The sequence below is a fragment of the Prionailurus bengalensis genome, chromosome B1 (assembly GCF_016509475.1).
Source record: "Prionailurus bengalensis isolate Pbe53 chromosome B1, Fcat_Pben_1.1_paternal_pri, whole genome shotgun sequence".
Lineage (NCBI taxonomy): Eukaryota > Metazoa > Chordata > Mammalia > Carnivora > Felidae > Prionailurus > Prionailurus bengalensis.
Genome location: NC_057344.1, coordinates 20919303 through 20940550, shown reverse-complemented (window position 1 = coordinate 20940550; position 21248 = coordinate 20919303). Strand labels below are relative to the sequence as shown.

Sequence of the window (21248 nt, the reverse complement as noted above, 5' to 3'; positions counted from 1 at the left end):
TGTCACTCCTCATCAGGGAAATATAAATCAAAACCACACTCAGATATCACCTTGCACCAGTCAGAGTGGCTAAAATGAACAAATCAGGAGACTATAGATGCTGGAGAGGATGTGGAGAAACGAGAACCTTCCTCCACTGTTGGTGGGAATGAAAACTGGTGCAGCCATTCTGGAAAACAGTGTGGAGGTTCCTCAAAAAATTAAAAATAGATCTACCCTATGACCCAGCAATAGCACTGCTAGGAATTTACCCAAGGGATACAGGAGTGCTGATATATAGGGGCACGTATACCCCAATGTTTATAGCAGCACTCTCAACAATAGCCAAATTATGGAAAGAACCTAAATGTCCATCAACTGATGAATGGATAAAGAAATTGTGGTTTATATGCATAATGTAATACTATGTGGCAATGAGAAAGAATGAAATATGGCCTTTTGTAGCAACGTGGATGGAACCGGAGAGTGTTATGCTAAGTGAAATAAGCCATACAGAGAAAGACAGATATCATATGGTTTCACTCTTATGTGGATCCTGAGAAACTTAACAGAAACCCATGGGGGAGGGGAAGGAAAAAAAAAAGAGGTTCGAGTGGGAGAGAGCCAAAGCATAAGAGACTCTTAAAAACTGAGAATAAACTGAGCGTTGATGGGGGGGTGGGAGGGAGGGGAAAGTGGGTGATGGGCATTGAGGAAGGCAGCTGTTGGGATGAGCAGTGGGTGTTGTATGGAAACCAATTTGACAATAAATTTCATATTAGAAAATAAAAAATAAAATAAAACGGTTTTTTAAATTATTTTGAGAGAGAAAGAGAGAGAGAGTGAGCATGGGAGGGGCAGAGAGAAGGGGAGAGAGAATCTCAATCAGGCTCCACGGTGTCAGCAGAGAGCCTGATGTGGGGCTTGAGATCGTGAAATGTGAGATCATGACCTGAGCTGAGACCAAGAGCCAACAGGTTAACTGACTGAGCCACCCAGGTGCCCTCTATTTTTAATATTTTGAGGAAACTTCATACTGTTTTCAATAGTGGCTGCACAAATTTACATTTCCATCAGTAATCCACTGTCCTAGACTCTGGGTCTGAAGTTCTCTCTTGTCCATCAAGAGAGCAGGACACAGGACTGAAAATGCGAGAGAGGCTAATGTCTGGGAGGAGACAAGAGTAAGGGTCCTTGCTCCTTTTTTATTAGGATCGAAGGCTTACAAGTATGATGGGCATGCACAGAGAGACAATGAAACAGTGAACATTAACTCATGGAGTGGAGAAAAGAGGGTTTTGGAGCTATGTGGTGTTAGGGGTTTGGGTCAATACAAAACAGAATTGTAGAGCTGGGAGGAAGGTTGTTTACATCACACATGAGGAGCCACCTCTGTTTACCTAAACTGGACTAGGGGGACAAGAAAGACAGTGCATGCTGTCTCAGGGTCAGCAAGGTACCTTTCTTTTGCTAATTAGCTCCACTCTGGGCAACTTCGCCCTGCTGTGGTCTATAGCCGTGTTTACCTATTTTGGTCCATCCTTCCTGTGAAATCAGCTTTCTACTATTGTACTAAGTTGGAGGGCATTTCCACCCTGAATACCTAATCTTGTTTGCCTCATCTTGGATGTTTTCATTCTGAGATTCCCTATTCCTACACCTTTTTCCTGTACTGGAGGCCTTTGCCCTGTTTACCTAATCTTATTTACCTAATATTGTTTACCCAAACTTGGGTGTGTACATCCTATGACTTTCTAATTTTTTATGCCTTGTTAACCCATCAGTGCAAACTCAAGCTTATTCCCCACAATCCATGAGGGTTCCTTTTTCTCCACATCCTCTCCAATACCTGTTCTTTCTTGTGTTGTTGATTTTAGCTATTCTGACAGGTGTGAGGTGTTATCTCATTGTGGTTTTGACTGGCATTAACCTGATGTTTAGTGATATTGAACACCTTCTCATGTGTCTTTTGGTGATCTGTATGTCATCTTTGGAAAAATGTCTCTTCAGGTCCTCTGCCCATTTTTAAATCAGACTTCTTTTTGGTGTTGAGTTGTATGACTTCTATATATATTATGGATATTAATCCCTTATCAGATATATCATTTGCAAATATCTTCTCTTATTCAGCAGGTTGACTTTTCCTTTGGTTGATGGTTTCCTTTGCTGTGCAAACCTTTTTGGTTTGATATGCTCAGTTTATTTTTTCTTTTGTTGGCTTTGCCTCATAGAGACAGATCCAAAAAAATATTGCTAAGACTGATGTTTAAGAATTTACTGCCTATGTTTTCTTTTATGAGTTTTATGATTTCAAGCCTTACATTTAAGCCTTTCATCCATTTTGATTTTATGTAGTGATTTATATATTGATTTGATTTTTGTATATGGTGTGAGACAGTGGTCCAGTTTTATTCTTTTCATGTAGCTCTCTGGTTTTCCCAGCAGAATTTATTGAAGAGATAGTCTTCTCCCCATTGTGTATTCTTAGTCCCTTTGTCGTAGATTAATTGACCATATAAGGGTGGGTTTATTGCTGGATTCTCTATTCTGTTCCAATGATCTGTGTGTCTGTTTTTGTGCCACACTATTTTGATTACTGTAGCTTTGTAGTACAATTTGAAATCTGGGAGCATGATATCTAATGGTTTGTTTTTCTTTCTCAAGATTTCTTTGGCTATCTAGGGTCTTTTGTGGTTCCATACAAATTTTAAGATTGTTTGTTCTAGTTCTGTGAAAAATGCCACTTATATTTTGATAGGGATGGATTGAATCTGTAAATCCCTTTGGATAGTATGTACATTTTAATATTAATTTTTGTAATTATGAACATGGTATATCTTTCCATATTTTGGTGTCGTTTTCATTTTCTTTCGTCAATGTCTTACAGTTTTCAGAGCAAGTCTTCCATCTTCCTGGTTAAATTTAGTCCTAGGTATTTTATTCTTGTTGAAGCAATGATACATGAGACTGTTGTCTGAATTACTTTCAGTTAGTTTATTATTAGTGTTATAGACACACAACAGATTTCTGTATATTAACATTGTATCCTGCAACATTACTCAATTCATTTATCAATTCTAGTAGTTTTTTGGTGGAGTGTTTAGGATTTTCTATGTATATAATATCATGTCATCTATAAATAAGGACAATTTTACTTCTTCCTTACGAATTTGGATAACTTTTATTCATTTTTCATATCTGATTGCTGTGGCTAGAGCTCCCTGTAATGGTTTGAATAAAAATGGTGAGAATAGTACCCCAGTTGTGTTCCTGCTCTTAGAAGAAAAGCTTGCAGCTTTTCACCACTGAGTATGATGTTAGCCATGGGTTTTTCATATATGGGATTTATTATGTTGAGGTATGTTTCTTCTATACCTATTTTATTGGGAGTTTTTGTCATGAACAGATGTTGAATTTTGTCAAATGTTTATCTGCATCCATTGAGATGATCATATGGTTTTTTATCCTTCATTTTGTTAATGTGGTGCATCATGTTGATTGATTTGCAGATATTGACACGTCCTTGATTCCCTGGAATAAATCCTACTGGATCATTGTGTATAATCCTTTTAATGTATTGTTGAATGTGGTTTGCTATTATTTTGTTGAGGATTTTTACAACATGTTCATGAGGGATATTAGCCTTTAATTTTCTTTATTCATACATCTTTGTCTGGTTTTGGTATCAGGGTAATAGTTACCTCATAGAATGAATTTGGAAGCATTCCTTCTTAAATATTTTGGACTAGTTTATGAAAGTTAGGTATTACTTCTTTAAATTTTTGGTAGAATTTACCAGTGAAGCCATCTGGTTCTGGACTTTGTTTGTTGGGATTTTTTTATTACTGATTCAATTTACTTACTTACTTATTTAATTAGTCTGTTCAGATTTTCTATTTCTTCCTGATTCAATTTTAGGTTTTATGTTTCTAGAAATGTATCTGTTTCTTCTAGGTAGTACAATTTGTCATTTCTCATAGTAGTCTCTTACGACTGTATATGTGTGGTGTCAGTTGTAACTTCTCTTTCATTCTCATTTTCTTTATTTGAACCTCTTTTTTTTTATTTGTCTGGCTGAAGGTTTATTCAATTTTCTTTCTCTTTTCAAAGAACCAGCTTTTAGTTTCATTGATCTTTTGTATTTTTTTAAAAGTATCGATTTCATTTATTTCTACTGTGGTCTTTATGATTTCCTCCCTTCTGCTAACTTTGGGCCTTCCCCCCTCTAACCCCCTGCCCCCCACAACTCCTTTAGGTATAAGGTTAGATTTGAAGCTTCTCTTGTTTCTTGAGTTAGATCTACATCTCTATAAACTTCCTCTTAGAACTGTTTTTGCTGCATCCCATAGATTTTGGAACATTACGCTTTGATTTTCATTTGTCTCCAGGTATTTTTGATTTCTTTGATTATCAACTAATCAGTTGTTTAGTAGCATTTTGTTTCGCCTCCATATGGTTGTGTTTTTTCTAGCTTTTTTTCCATCATAATTGATTTCTAGTGTCTTACTGTTGTGGTCAGAAACAATGTTTGGTATGATTTCAGTCTTCCTAAATTCACTGAGACTTGTTTTGTGGTCTAACATGTGATCTGTCCTGGTGAATGTTCCATGCGCCCTCGTAAAGAATGTGTATTCTGTTGTTTGGGGATGGAATGTTCTGAATATATCTGTGAAGCCTGTCTGTCTAATGTATTGCTTACAGTCACTGTTTCCTTTCGGTTTTCTGTGTGGATGGTCTATCCATTGTTAACAAGTGGGCATGTTAGTCCCCTACTCTCACTGTATTACTGCAAAATTCTCCCTCGAGGTCTGTTAAAATTTGCTTTTGTATTTAGTGCCTCCATGTTGGGTGCATGGATCTTTACAATTTCTATATCCTCCAGCTGGATTGATGCTTTTATCATTATAGAATATGCTTCTTTGTCTCTTTTTACAGTTTTTGTTTTAAAGTCTCTTTTGTCTGATAGAAGTTTTGCTACCCCAGATTTTTTTCCTTTTCTTTTCTTTTCTTTTTTTTTCTTTCTTTTTCTTTCCTTTTTAAAAAATTTCCATTAGCATGGATAATCATTTTCCATCCCTTACTTTCAGTCTGTTTGTGTCTTTAGCTCTGAACTGAATCTCTTACAGTCAGCATAGAGATGGGTCTTGTTTATTTTTTGTGTATTCACTTACCCTATGTGTTTTAATTGGAGCATTTATCAACATTAAAGTGATTATTGACAGATACATGCTTATTGCCATTTTGTTCATTGTGTTCTGGTCACTTTTATAGCTTTCTCTGTTCCTGGAGTGCCTGAGTGGCTCAGTTGGTTCGGCGTCTGACTCTTGGTTTCGGCTCAGGTCATGATCTCCCGGTTCTTAAGTCCCATGCTGGGCTCTGTGCTGAGAGAACAGAGCCTGATTGGGATTCTCTCTCTCTCTCTCTCTGCCCCTCCCCCACTTGCTCACACGCTCTCTCTCTCTCAAGATAAATAAACATTATAGTTCTCTCTGTTCCTGTCTTCCTTTGCCCTTTTCCCTTATGATGACTTTCTTTAGTTCTATGTTCAGAAATCTGTTTTTTTTTTTAGTATAATTATTACATGTTTTCAGTTTCTGGTTACCATGTATATATATATATATATATATATATATATATATATATATATATACACCACCCTATGTATATAGCAATTGATTTTTAAGTTAATGGTTGCTTACGTCTGAGCACATGCTAAAAGCACTGCACTACATTTTTATCTTCCCCATGTTTTATGTACGTGATGTCATATTACATTATTTTTTTGTGTGCATCCTTTAAGTAATTATTGTAAATATAGTTGATTTTACTACTTCTGTCTTTTGAGAGAGAGAGAGTGGGGGGGAGGGGCAGAGAGGGAGGGAGGGAGAGAATCTTAAGCAGGTTTCACACTCAGCGTGGGGCCCAACGTGGGGCTCGGTCTCACAACCGTGAGCTCACGACTGAAACCGAAATCAAGTGTTAGACACTTAACCAAATGAGCTACCCAGGCGCCCCACCACTTTTGTCTTTAACCTTCTCCCTGGCTTCATAAGCAGTGGATACATCCCTTTCACTGTATGTTTGCTTTTTCCCAGTGAGATTTTTTCTTTCATAATTTTCTTCCAGTTATGGCCTTTTCATCTTAAGGAGGTCCCTTTAACATTTCCTGTAAAGTCAGTTTAGAGGTGATGAACTCTTTGAACTCTTGTTTGTCTGGGAAAGTCTTTATCTCTTTTTCAACTTTGAGTGATAATCTTGCAGGTTAGAGTATAGATTGTTGGTTTTCTTTCCTGCAGTACTTAGAATATATTATAACCGCGCCCCCCGCTGTAGCCTGTGAAGTTTCTGTTCAAAAACAAGTAGATAGTCTTTTGGTGTTCCCTTGTACACAACTAGTTGCTTTTCTCTTGCTTCTTTTAAGATTCTCTCTTTATCTTCAATTTTTGACTTTCAGTTTTAATGTGTTTTTGTGTAGACATCTTTGGGTTCGTCTCTGTCAGGGCTCTCTGTGCTTCTTGGACTTGGATGTCTGTTTCCTTCCCCACGTTAGGAATGTTTTCAGTTATTATTTTTCAAATAAATGCTCTGTCCTTTTCTCTCTTTGCCTTTTGGCACCTCTATAATGTAAATGTTAGTACGCTTAATGTTGTCCTAGAGGTTCCTTAAGCTACTCTCATTTTTAAAAAATCTTTTGTCTCTGTGTGTGTGTGTGTGTGTGTGTGCGTGCGTGCATTCGTGCATGTGTGTGTGTGATTTCCAGTACCCTGTCTTCCAGATTGCTGATCCATTTTTTTCTGCATTTTCTAATCTGCCATTGATCCCCTTTAGTGTATTTTTTATTCAGTTACTGTATTCTTCATCTCTGATTGGTTCTTTTTAATATTTTCTTTCTCTTTGTTGAAGAGCCCACTGTGTTCAGCTATTCTTTTCCCAAGTCCAGTGAGCACCTTAAGACCATGACTTTGACCTCTTTATCAGATAGATTGCTTATATTCCCATTTTGTTTAGTTCCATCTAAGGTTTTGCCCTGTTCTTTTGTTTGGAACATATTCCTCTGTCTCTTCATGCTCTGACTCTCTGTGTTTGTTTCTGTGTTTTAGGTAGGTTAACTACATCTCCCAGTCTTGAAGAACTGGTGTCATGTAAATGGTGTCCTATAGGGCCCAGAAGTGCAATCCTTCTTGATCACCAGAAGCAGACATTCCAGGATCACCCCACATGGGCTACATGGGCCTTCCTGCTGTGGCTGGACCACAACTGCCGTGGCATACTTTTGGTTGAGGCTGGTCATGTGGGAGCCACTTTGGAGAGGCCACTTACCTGGTACAGTCAGGCAGGAGCTGACAAAGTAAGAGCCTCATCCTGGAATAGAAGTATTTGTTCTTAGAAATTGCTCTTTTAAGAAAATGCTACTTTAAGAAATGGTAGGAGGGTATTTAGGAGTGGGGTTCTCGAAAAGAGAAGGGGTAGAGTAGGGAAAGAAAAGGCTCTTAGCTTTCTATTTTCATCTCCCAAGTATCATTGGTTTCCCACCTCAGCTTTGTCCTTGGGGAGGTGTATGTATCCTTGTGGGGTGTTTCATGAAGAATCATAACATTAGAGTAGGACATTTTCATCAGTTTATATAACTTGCTGGGGAACCCCTGAGCTACTCAGCAAAGTTCTAGTGTGCTTATTTTCATGCTACCTTCAAGTGAGACCTTTCCCCTTACCTGTCCATGAGGAGAAAAAGGTAAACAGCTACAGATCTTTATGTTAATGACTGTGTTCACATCAAGTCTTCATCTGAGCAGCTGTCAGTAATTCTGCTACTGATTTTTTTTTATTTTATTTTGTAACTCCTCCAACATAATTCTATTCTCTAGAATTAGAGAGGTTAATAGTCAGGTCACCTTTATTAAACGTTTGATTGCAACCCTCAGTTGGTGATGCAGAATTATAGTCCTTTGTCCTGCTTACTTCTTGCTTTGTAACATTTACTCATTTATTTTGGAGACAGGCTTTTGACCAGTGTCTCCTCGCTTTGGGATTCTAATGTATGCCTTGGAAAAGCATAACCAGCCATTCCAGGAAGCTTGTACCCTTCTCCTTGGCATCACATTCTGTTTGATTTGGAACTTCTTGCCAAAGCCTGGGGCATATCACACAAAGAAACCACTTGGACAATGGTGCTATGCATGAGATTTGTGAGGGGGGAAGAGGGAAGAAGAAAAGAAACTGTTACAATATGCTAATCTTTAAGTGAATCAAAAGACAATAGCATGAACTGAGAAGAGTCTAGACCTTTTATCCAAGGGTCTGTTTTTTCATTAGCTTCTTAGTGACCTGGGATGAGCTACTTGGCATCTATGATCTCAGTTTTTTTCACCTGTAAATTAGGAAGAAGAATAATTGCTTTGCTTCCATCACAAGTTTATCATGGAGATCACCACGAGATGTTATCACAAGACAATCAAAGCAGCAAGTAGCTAGCACTTACTATGGGTCAGATGCTACTCTCAGCATTTTATTTATTTATTTATTTATTTATTTATTTATTTATATTTTAAAAAAAATTTTTAACGTTTATTTTTGAGACAAAGAGAGACAGAGCATGAATGGGGGAGGGGCAGAGAGAGAGGGAGACACAGAATCTGAAACAGGCTCCAGGCTCTGAGCAGTCAGCACAGAGCCTGACGTGGGGCTCGAACTCACGGACCGTGAGATCATGACCTGAGCCGAAGTCGGACGCTTAACTGACCGAACCACCCAGACGCCCCTACTGTCAGCATTTTAAATGTATTAACTTGTTTAATCCCCATAGCAGTCAATGAGATAATCATTATCACCATATAATTCTCAATTTGCAGATGAGCAGAGATAGGGAGAGAATAGGTAACTTCCCAATGTCCCACTGCTAGTAAGTGGCAGCTAGGATCTGAAGTCAATAATGATATTTAATAGTTTGTGTATTTTACCACTTATTTCTCTATAAAAATACTACTATGCGATAGTCTCAAACATGAAATGGTAATGGGCTCTCACTTACCTATCATATAAATTTTGAAGACCTTTTTTAGACATAGTTAGACAGAAAAGTCTTATTCTTTAAGAAGTTAGACATAGAATTTGGGAATGATTCAATCCCAGATCTGTCTGGGTGTCTGTGTGGCTGTAAGTGGCTCCTGTAACTTAGTGTCATTGTTATCAAACTATGGACCAATTCCATGGTCAAGCAGTTACAGTTAGATCAATTGGTGGGTCTGTTCGGTAAACCAGTCAAAGTACTCCTCAGGGATAATGCCACCTATTTGGATGCATACTCTCCATGAGTAGGTAATCTAATGTTCCTGAGTAGCAGAGTCCCATAGGATCTGAGAGCTTAGAAGTCATGTGAGTAACACTGTTATCTAAATTCCATAAACTTGCAGACAGTTGTGGTCATTTCTGATAGCTTGAATTCCTGTTACATGATAAAGAAAACACATCCCATAAAACTTCAACCCAAAAGTCCATGAGTCCCATAGACACAGTGTGATGAAAATGCCGCGGGGCATGGATGATGCACATCATAATGGTAGACTTTAATTTTCTAAAGTAAAGTGCTGTAACTTTTACTCTATCCCAAAACCAAGGCTTATGTTCACAATCGATGTTGCTGGATTAGCATACTCGTGTTGATCTGACATGTTCTCGATGGTTACGGTGCCTCTCCTTCTGGAAGGTTGGGGAAATATGTGCATTTATGCCACTGCCCATCCCCCTCTGTCATTAGAACTTTAGGGGGTAAATAAACCAAACATGCAGGACCAGGGGAAGTCTTGGCAAACAGCAGGTTCAACAGCAGGTGATGGGGACTCATCTTGGGGACTGATGCTCAAGAACACAACTCTGCTCCCTAGAAGGAGGGAGGAAGTTCAGCAGGACCCATGACACAGGCCTCGGGAAAGAAAGAGGGCTCTCAACTGGACCCGAAGTCATGGAAAAGAGCAGGGCCCAGGGAGCAAGGCATATAAGCCCGAAGAAGGCAGCAGTTGATGTTGATTGATACTGAGTTCAGAGTGGGATTGGTTCCAGGGTCTGGACTCAGCTGAACTAAAAGTGGAGTCTGAATGGCTCCTGTTTCAAAGGGCAAAGGGTAACATGCAAAGGGAACCAAGTTTATCATTACACAGTGTCCAAATCAGGTGAATTTTTAGTACATAAGAGTATGGCTCCGTGAAATGCTCACAGATTGCACGCATGCGTGTAACTAGCCCAGATCGAGAGAGGATGTTTCTGGAAATGCCCCTCATGTCCCCTCCTGGTCACCCCACCCCTCCGAGGTAAATTACTGCCTAGATTCTAACCTCAGAGATTCAAACATGAAGTTTCTAAAAATGGGGTTTCTGATATTTATACATCAGAGGAGATCTGCCTTTTTGCCATCTTCTGGGGGCCTTAGACCCAGCAACTGTGAGCATGTACTTCCTTAAGACAGGGGTCTGCCGGGGCCACCTCAGTTGGTTAAGTGGCCGACTTCGGCTCAGGTCATGATCTTACTGTTCGTGAGTTCAAGTCCCGCATTGGGCTCTGTGCTGACAGCTCCAGGCCTGGAGCCTGCTTTGGATTCTGTGTCTCCCTCTCTCTTTGCCCCTCCCCCACTCCTGCTCGCTCACACACACTCTCTCTCTCTCTCAAAATTAAACATTAAAAAAAAATTTTTTTTTTTTTAAGACAGGGTCTGCCAAAGCAGAAGCGGCATCCCTTAGGGGCATGGCTTCACCAGGACCATGTGGCTCACCCGGTTTTGTCACCTGCCTGGCCTCTGGTATAAGTGCTTACAACACTTATCTTTTGCCATCCCTTGATCCCACTTGCAGTGACTTGGTACTTTTGACCACCTGAGGTCTTTTTTTTTTTTTTAACATTTGTTCATTTTTGAGAGACAGAGACAGAGCGTGAGTGGGGGAGGGGCAGAGAGAGGGAGACACAGAATCCCAAGCAGGCTCCAGGCTCTGAGCCATCAGCCCAGAGCCCGATGCTGGGCTTGAACTCACTGATGGCAGGATCATGACCTGAGCTGAAGTGGGATGCTTAACCGACGGAGCCATCCAGGTGCCCTTGACCACCCCAAGTCTTAAGTACGTATGCCAGGGTAATATTAGATAAATAAATGCATCCATCAAGAAAGGGAAGATTTTTCTCCTGATTAATCACTTTTCCTCATTTTATACAAATGCCCCGCAATTTCCTCACTCGGCCGAGATTTTTGGAGTTATTTATTCAAAATATATGCAGGATATTTATGTCCATACAGCGAAACACGCCCTTGGAATGAGTCAGAAGACGTGAATTCTACTCACATTCTGCCACTAACCAGCTGTGTACAACTTACTTAACATTTAAGGGTCTTCTTAAATTTTTAAATCTATGACAAAGGAATTTTACCTAAATGACTTCTCAGGACCCAGGACATTTTGCAATTTTGTGGGCATATAGTGAGGTTGCCTTTGAGCTCATGCAAATAGACAAACTGAAACGGCACAGTCTTCTCGTCCTTGCTGGGTGCACACAGGCGCACGGCTGGGCAGGCATGTGGGACATGGGGGGTTTCTGGGGCCCGGAGGCATCTCAAGGGCAGGCGAGGGGGAGCAGTCTTCCAAGGGTACAGGCAGGAAAGGGTGAATTGTCTGTAGAGAAAGGAAAAACAGGACTAAAATGGACTCACAGTAGGTCAGCTTTTTATTATCACCTTTGGCCTGCAATTATCAACAATGCTGGTGATAAAATAATCTTCCCTCCCCGAAATATTTGTTGACTGAGTTCTAAACCAATGCTACAGTTACCCTTGAGTTCTTAAGAGCTCCTATGGAAGCTTTAAATGAGCACAGGTGTAGTGCTTATTCCTTCCTCAACTTTGCACGCTGTGTGGACACCGTCTACCCTGATACACACAGACTGCATTGTGCACGCTCAGTTGAGAGAAAGTTCGTAGTGGCTTGAAATCTGAGTGTGCTTCCACTCAGTGTGTCTGTACTCCCTGAAGGGTACATATTCCTGCATTTGAACAGCAAATTCAGGGGCCCCTGGGTGGCTCAGTTAAGCATCTGACTCTTGATTACGGCTCAGATCATGATCTCACAGTTCGCCAGTTTGAGCCCCATATCAGGCTCTGCACTGACAGTGTGGAGCCTGCTTGGGATTCTCTCTCTCTTCCTCTCTCTCTGCCCCTCCCCTGCTCTCACACTCTCGCTCTCTCAAAATAAATAAACTTAAAAAAAAATAAACAGTAAATTCAGAATGAACAAAGGTCACCCTGAGACCCCAAGGACCGGAAACAGCCCTTAAATCAAGTGACTCTGATGCTGCAATTCTCCGTGGCCCCTTAGAGACTGTGACACAGCGTGAACTACAGGCAATGGTCTTTTTGTTTGGTAAGTGCAAATTTTAGTTCACAAGTGCAATATTTCACTGAATTTGAACAAAATCTTTTATTTATTTTTTTTTACTGTTTGTTTATTTTTGAGAGAGAGAGTGTGAGTGGGGTGGGGGCAGAAAGAGAGGGAGACACAGAATCCAAAGCAGGCTCCAGGCTCTGACCTTGTCAGCACACAGCCCGACGTGGGGCTCAAACTTGCGAACCGTGAGATCATGACCTGAGCTGAAACTGGACGCCTAACTGACTGAGCCACCCAGGCGCGCCTTGAATAAATCTCTGAAGCTAACATACGTTCCCTTTCAGTTACTCGTTGTATTGCAACTAAAGAGTGAACTGAGATAATGGCTATTCCTGAAAATTATTTTGATGAAGGAGAATGGTGCCCCAAAGTTACCCATTGTAGATGTTGAATCCCTCGGGTTTGAGTGCGTTGTTCTTTCCTCACGTTTGTACTAGTCACTGGCCAACAGCCTCCGAAGAACAAGCGTCCAAAGGAGCCGGGAGAGAACAGAATCAAGCCCACCAACAAGAAGGTGAAACCCAGAATTCCTAAAATAAAGGACAGGGACGCAGCTGACGGCACACCAAAGACGCAGTCAATAATGATCCAGATGCTGGATAAAGGCCGCTTCCAGAAACCTGCAGCCACCCTGAGTCTGACAGCAGGGCAAACCCTCGAGCTTCGGTGTAAAGGGAACAAAATTGGATGGAGTTATCCTCCCTATCTCGACACCTTTAAAGACTCCCGTCTCAGGTGAGCATTTATTTATTTATTGTTTTACTTGCGTTGGGTCAAGGGTCCTTCCTTTGTTAAGCGCGGCATTGTTTCTGACATATACGATTTCACCCTAATAGCTTATAAAAAAATGAAAGCTCAGTAAGCAAACGCTGTAGATTTTATTTCTTTGTCCAGTTTTTAAAAAATTATTGCAAATCCAAGGCCCCAAGGTGACTCAGTCAGCTAAGCAGGGAACTCTTAATTTCTGCTCAGGTCTTGATCTCATTGTTCATGAGATCAGGCCCCACGTCAGGCCCTGCGCTGGCAACTTGGAACCTGCTTGGGATTCTCTCTCCTCTCTGCTCCTCCCTGCCCCCCCTTCTTTCTCTCTCTTTTTCAAAATAAATAAAAATCGAAAAAAATCTTTAAAAAAGTACTGCAGATCCTATCCACGTGAGTTAAAACAGTGAAATTTTATAGGAAGCCACGTGACCAGTGATTGAAACTGTGATGCGTAGAGATATTTAAGAATTCATATAGTAAAAGTAATGAGCCCGGTCACTGCTTTCTGTCATTTTTATGTAATCATGGTGAAAACTGAAATGCCCTAATTGCAGATGCCTGTGCGCAACTTGAGGCGATGCCAACCTAAACTGGTTTTGAACTTTTCAACTGCTTCTGGTTTGTTTTTACTTTCCTGAGCATATGAGTTTTATATCCAGGGCTTCTTCAGTTGGTGAGAGGCCAAAGATTTCTCATGTTTGAATGAGAACCTTCAGGAGCCTGGGTTTCTTGTCCAGACAAGTGGTTAAGATGATGCTTAGGAAAAGTGTTAAAGAGCAAAAACACGGAGAACAATTCAGCGAGTCCTGGGAGGAGCCTGGGGCCTCCGGGGCTGGGGATCCGGTGCATATTTGGGAGGGGGGGTCCCCCCAAACCCCTGCATCTCCATTTCTTCATGTGCAAAATAAAGGGGATGGGATTGCATGATTTCTAAGATTCTTTCCAGCCTTTTCTTTATACGATTTAGGAAAGGGAAAGGCAGGATATCGCTTGTTTGGGATGACTCAAATGGAGAGATGAGCATCTCAGGCATCAGAAACTCCTCGTGTTCCTGACAGGCTCATTTTCAGCACCGACTTGCCCCCACACATCTTCCCCTCCCTCTAGGACATCCCTACCTGCTCACCCGCTCAGACACTAGCCTGGGGATTGTCCTGGCCTCCCCCCATCCCCCACTCCTCCCAAATCCCCACATCCTCTCAGTCTGACCCAGTCCCAGCCAGTGCTGCCCCTCACCTCCGGTCTTGAACCGCAAGAACCACACCCAGATGTCCTCCCGGGCTTCTTCTCACTGGATTGAGGTCTTAAAAATGCGACCTGATCACGTCACTCCCCTGCTTACCGGGTGGGTCTCCACTGGGGTCAAGTCTAACATCTTCCCCTGAGGGATGAGAACCTCTTGGAACTTGGAATCTCTAGATTAGTATTGCTGCTTTCACTGGCCTGGGCTCCCTCGGGGGCCCCCTCTGCACCGGGCTGACTTCAGCCTTGCTGTCACTTTGTCTGGGAAGTCTGTATCCTGCCTCCAGGGGTACACTTCCCCATGGCCGAGGGTACATCCTCTTTTGAGCAGTGTTCATACTTAGGACTCCTTTTTTTTGTTGTCCTTTAATTTTCTCTAATTAAAAAAAAATTTTTTTAATGTTTATTTTTGAGAGAGAGAAAAAGAGAGAGCTCGAGCGGTGTGGGGGGTGGGGAGTTGGGGGGAGACAGGCAGAGAGGGAGGGAGACACAGAATCTGAAGCAGAACAGGCTCTGAACTATCAGCACAGAGCTCAACATGGGACTCAGTCCCACCAACGGGGAGATCATGACCTGAGCCAAAGTCCATGCACACAACTGAACCACCTAGGCGTGCCATGAATCCCTTTTTTTTTTTTTATCTCTGCTTTTCATGGGGCTTAAGTGAGTCCTTGGCATTTTGATTTAGCTGTTGAGTGACTAGCCAATCTTCTCCCCTTCTTACACACGTACACCTTGCAGAATAAATAAATTAAAATACATACAATTACTATTTCCCCAGCTGTCTAACCTCTTGTATTAAGACTTTTCCACATTTTATTCTGAAGATACTCTTCTGGGTTCATGGGATGTAATAGTGTACAGATTTTCTTGAGGGCTATTAGGTTGGATGAAGAGCTGGGGGTGAAACAATCAGATGGTTTTTCCTGTTTTCATGTCCACACTTAAATTGTGTGTGTACATCCCCTGCTTGGAACACATCTGGACAGATTTACAACCATATACCTTTTAAATGACTTAATTTTCCAAGGGAAAATGAAACAAAAATGTAATACATGTTGTTTACCACCAGAATTTAGCTATTTTAAATTATTCTGAACAGTTAATCTTCGACTTACACTAACTAAGTGTTTTAAACCTAGATGATTTGGCCCCTGAAGATTTAGTATTTTCTAGAAGTATTTTCAAAGTTGTATTAGCCACGATATGTTTGAAAATATCCTGAGGACTCCAAGTAAAGTGAACATGAATCTGAACTGAAGAGAAACATCAAAAAGCTGAAAAAGCCAATTTGACTTTTTAACATTGAAGTGTATTCATTCAAAGCACAGTCAGGGCTTTATAAGAAAGTAAAGACAGATGTAGGCCCCCAAGGACTTTATTTAAAAAAATGTGAAAAATGTGAAAAACATCTAGTCATGACTCTATATCAAACAACAACAACAAAATCGTGATTTATTTGACGCCAGAGACTCAACAAATTGACTCTTGACGTCTTTCCCGAGATGTGGTACCTTTGGATAGAGGGGAAGTATTCATCCTGTGTTTTCTTCTCCTGTGGAATGAGTTCTTTGCAGTATTCTGACAACTTTGGGTTTGGAAGCTCCCCAGATGTGCCTCCAACAAAGCCTGGTCATTTCAAGGAATTTTGGTAGCTTTCTGGAACAAAGTCCACAATGCTACCACATTTGTCCAAATTTAATCTCCTGACCAGAAGAGGGAATGGGTTATAGAACGGAGAAGTCAGGCTGAGGCACAGCTAGATTGGAATCTTGCCTTTACTAATAACCAGGAAAGTGATCTTTTTTTTTTTAAGTTTATTTATTTTGAGAGAGAGAGAGAGAGAGAGAGAGAGAGAGAGAGAGAGAGAATATCCCAAGAAGGCTCTGTGCTGTCAGCACGGAGCCCAACTGGGACTTGATCTCATGAACTATGAGATCAAGATTCAGAAGTTCAACTGACTGAGCCACCCAGGCACCCCGAACCAGCAAAGTGATCTTTGTTCAGACATTTGCCTAGAACCCACTTTCCTCACCCGGATTATGGAGATTATATTATCTATTGTAAGCGCAACCTGGCCCCTAGTAAATGTTCAATGAATTGCAACTAATCATTACTAAGCAGTGTATATTTCTCAAGCACAATAATCAAGTGATCTTTTGGGAAAGTTAATTGCGACCAAGACTCAGATAAATCAGGGAACTATGCACAGCCAACGTGACTTTTAATACAGAAGATCCACAGAAGACCGCACACATCTTTCCTTTTTCACTTATTTAATCAATCTTTGTAATCTGGGGCCTGTGTCCATCTTCCCCCATGAAAATCTAAGCCCCTTGCTGGCAAATACCACGTTTGTTTGGTTCATCATCAGATTCCTAGCACCTTGAACAGTGCCTGGCACACAATAAAACTCAGGAAACAGTCGATGGTTTCCCCAGGGGATTAGTGATCATATTGGAAGCCAGTTCTTCATCATGCATTTGTTCATTCAACATTCAAAGATAAATACACTTAGTGCCGACGTGTTCACTGTATATATGGGGTGGAGGGTGACGACAAAACATGGATAAATTTTATATCGAGGGTCCCGTGCCACCTTGGACCCATCCCCACTATTTCATTCTTTTGTTACTTCATCTCATGGAGCCATTTCGTCAGCTGACACCCCCTCCCCAGCAACGTCCCCTCTTTATCCATCTTGTCTCCTTCTGTGCTCATTAGACTCCAGAGTTTGTTGTTTCTACCAAACTTTTAAAAATTTTTTCACATTTTATTTATTTTTGAAAAAAAAAGAGAGAGAGCACAAGCGGGGGAGAGGCAGAGAGAGAGGGAGACACAGAATCTGAAGCAGGCTCCAGGCCCTGAGCTGTCAGCACAGAGCCCAGCGCGGGGCTCGAACTCACGAACTGTGAGATCATGACCCGAGCCGAGGTCAGACGCTCAACCAACGGAGCCCCCCAGGGACCCCTCCACCAAACTTTTGAATCCATCCTAAGTAAGTTATGTTGCCCTCTGTTTTTCCTTCATGCCTTCTTGGAAATTTCCAACCCCAAATGAACCTGTTCTCCACTTCTTCTTGCCCACACTTGGGCACTGAGCGCTGTTGGAGGAACCCATACAGCGGCCGGATGGGTGCAATTAGATTGTGGTCACGTCACTTGTATCTGGCAAAGCTGGAGAGATTTCTCAGAAAGCTCACTTTTACTCTCTTCCTAAACCTCTGATCTTTTCCATCTGTCTCACTTTGAGGTAATGAAATTCTCAATTTATTGAGAAATTGGAGCCTTTGAGTTGCCTTGACTTCATCTTAGCGCATCTCTTCCTTCTCTGTTCTTACAGTTAGAGTGGAGGAAGGATTCTCCCTCCCTCCCGAGACCAAACTGTGCCTGTACCCAGATCTCACCCTTGCATGCTTTCTCAGGTGCCTTGAGATATCAGTTATTGCCTCTCTGTTGGGCATCTTCAAGCTCCCCTTCTCCGTGGGGTCCTCTCCATAAGCCTCCATATTAAGAAATCCTGCCTTGGCCCCCAAGTGCCTTCCAGCCACCTTCCTCTCTCACCTTCACAGTCAAGCTCCTTGGAGGAGTCTCTCTCTCTTCACTCATTGTCTCCTCTGTCCTCTCCTCTTTACCCTCCACCTACTCCACCTGACTCCTGCACCACTACTCCACAGACATTTAATCACCAAGGTCAAGGTCACAAAATCCAGAGCTTTCTTGTCAATCCTCGCGTGACCTGCTCCACCGGTCCATTCAGCGGAAGGGAACACGCTTGGCTTCCACAGCACCATTTTCTGCCAGTTTTCTTCCTGCCTTGCAGGTCCCTCCTTGAAGTTTGTTTTACCAGCTCTGCTCACCTACTCCCCCAGACATTAAATGTTGGTTCTGTGTCCTCTTCTCATTACATGCTGCCAAATGCCTTCCTTCGATCATAGGGCACACCTAACTGTTTCAGCTGAGCACCAGATACGACTCTCCAGTGGCCTGCTCAAGTGCCTGAGCCTTTCTCTAACCGTAGTCATCTAAAACTGAGCTCATAAGCCTTCTCCACACCTGGTCATCCTCCTGTACCCTTCAGTTCAGTGAATGGCACTAATTCTACCCACTTGCCCTTGATCAAAGGCCTGGAATCACCTTGGACACTTCCCTTTTATTTCCACATCCAATCAACTACTATTGGTTGGATGCCCCAGTGACGCCGCTATTTAGTTATTTCTTGATAACTTTTAGTTATTTCTTCTTTCCACCATGGCAGCAATGACTCTAGTCTTTGCGTGGACTACAGCATAATCCTGTAACCTAGCTTTTCTGTACCCAATCTTGAACCTGACCTCAGTCTTCCACACAGCAGTCAGACCTTTCAAAAAAGCACATCTGGTTCTGTCACATTCCTGCTTTAAGCCCTTCATTAGAGCAATTCTGTTGCTCTTAGGATTAAGTTGAAACTTCTGATATGGCCCACAAGGCCATGCATAAGGTGACCTCTGTCTTTCTCTTCTGTTTTGTTTCACTTCAGTCTCTTGTTATTCACACTCCAGGTTCTTTGGACCCTTTCTGATGCCCAGGCATGCCAATCTTCTTTCTTCTTGCCTGGGTCTTTGCCCATTTGGGTCCTCCTGCCTGTCATGCACATATTCCAAGACCTCCGGTCCAATCTTCAGACCCAGGCCTGTCAGGTCCTCTCAGTCCCTGCCCTACACTAGGCTCAGTTATACACCCTCACTGAAGCCCTCAGCAGCAACAGAACAATCACCTCAGTCGTTATGTTGTGTTCATGTCCCTCGCTCAGCTAAAGGCTTGGCAGAGATGGTATCTGTTTATTCATCAGTGTTTTCCTAGGACCCAGCACAGCGCCCAGTACACACAGACCCTCCATCAGTGTCTGAGTGTGAGTATGGTGCTGGGCACTGACCACAGAGTGGGTCAGAAGTCAGGCCCCTGGACTCATGAGAACTGCGACTCCAGGAACAAGGTCATGGAACTTGAGAGACGAAAGGAACTTAGTAACCTTAGTAGCCATTATGCTTCAGTGCCTTCTTCTTAACAAATGAAGAAACTGAGCATCCTAGAAGGTAGATGGCTGGTCCGGAGTGACAGCAGGTGAGGGGCAGTGTGAGCCTTAGACCCTGGCCTCTTGGTCCCCAACACAGAGCTGTGGTTCTGCCCAGGTGCTCTGACGTGTGTCTGATGGGACACACTTACACCAAAGAGCACTCTCGTCCTCCTGGAGGTAGTGGCTTCAGGGAAGAGAGATTCGATGTTGACTTTTTTTTTCTTTAGCTTTTTGAGTACTTGACTTACAAATCTGATTTCTAAAGTTAAGACTCATCACAGGAATAAAAGTTATACGCTTTCCCAGAGGGGGCACTGATTTCTTGCTAGGACTGCTTTGAATTGAAACTAATTGAAATTTCACATCGATTTTGGTTAGCTTTGTGGACATCAGAATGGGAAAACATTACACTGGGCTGCTTTGAAAGAAGCCCCTCAATGGCCCCTCATCCTGCAAGTGGACGTTGACCACTGCCAGGGATGACCCGAGATGATGCTGTCTAGGGTTTCTTCCGGGTCTCCCCTTATGCCTGCTCCATTCGCGTTGGGGAACCCATGTGATTAGAAGGCCCACTAGATGGCAGGTTTCAGCCGTGTTACGCTTCTAATCCTTTCGCCAGTAAAAGAAACCTTTCAAAGGAGGACCGGTTGGGTAAAATAATTGCACCCTTGTGCTGATAGTTCTCTCCTCTCAGACTACTCGGTGGTCAGTTTCAAGTTCTATTTTCAGCAGTCTAGAATTCAGTTTCCCAAAACACACAGATAAAAAAGGGGTGGGCATTTGTTAGTTCCTGTGCCCCTCCAGGATAAATTCACTGGTCAGGCTGAGTCTTCTCAGAGCACTGGGCACTTGAATGGCTTAGGTGGTCCTTCTGAGGCTAACAGTAATGTGCTGAAGATTCGGTATGTTTAGGTGCTGAAATCGATTCAGATTGTAATTTCAGATTTAGTCCATCCCAGATCACATAGATCTCCACTCTTTTGGGATCAGAAACAGCAAGGATATTTTTCTGAGTATATTTATTATTGTTTATTGAATGTTCTATTTCATTTTTTGTTTTTAATGTCTATTTATTTTTGAGAGGGAGAGAGAGAGAGAGAGAGAGAGAGAGAGAGGGGCAGAGAAGGAGACGGTATCTGAAGTAGGCTGCAGGCTCTGAGCTGTCAGCACAGAGCCCCACGCAGAGCTCGAACTAACGAACCATGAGACCATGACCTGAGCTGAAGTCTGAGGGTTAACCTACCAAGTCACCCAGGTGCCCTGGAATGTTCTGTTTCGTGATTCCTCTGCCCGTCACCCCTCCTGCTTTCCCACTGTTTGTCCATCTTTCCAGGGCAACCCTCCCTTAATTTTGTTTGTTCTTCTTTTCCCTCAATAATAATATATAATAATAAATAATATTATTTATTTTTATTATTTATTCTATAATATATATTTATATGTATGTAATATATATTTATTATTATTTATTATTTATTATTATTATTATTGTTTTAGCATCTATGATGTTCATGGTCCTGTGCTAGGTAGATGCTGGAGATACAATGATGACCAGGATAGACACAACGTCTGCACTGTAGAGCTTTTAATCCTAGGGAAAGACACTATTAAACAAGCAAATAAAAAAAATTTTTTTAACATTTATTCCTTTTTTGAGAGACAGAGACAGTGTGAATGGGGGAGGGGCAGAGAGAGAGGGAGACACAGAATCTGAAGCAGGCTCCAGGCTCCCAGCTGTCAGCACAGAGCCCGACGCAGAGCTTGAACTAACAAACCATGAGACCGTGACCT

At 42.0% G+C, this 21248-nt stretch overlaps 1 protein-coding gene across 1 annotated transcript in view; it reads left to right on the top strand.

The window, feature by feature from the left end:
* PDGFRL (platelet derived growth factor receptor like) overlaps window positions 1-21248 on the top strand; it is a 70874-nt gene that overhangs the window by 6289 nt on the left and 43337 nt on the right. Inside the window, exon 2 of the mRNA XM_043560029.1 lies at window positions 12836-13133. Within this exon, the coding sequence (XP_043415964.1) occupies window positions 12836-13133 (298 nt within the window). The remainder of the gene's footprint in view (window positions 1-12835; window positions 13134-21248) is intronic.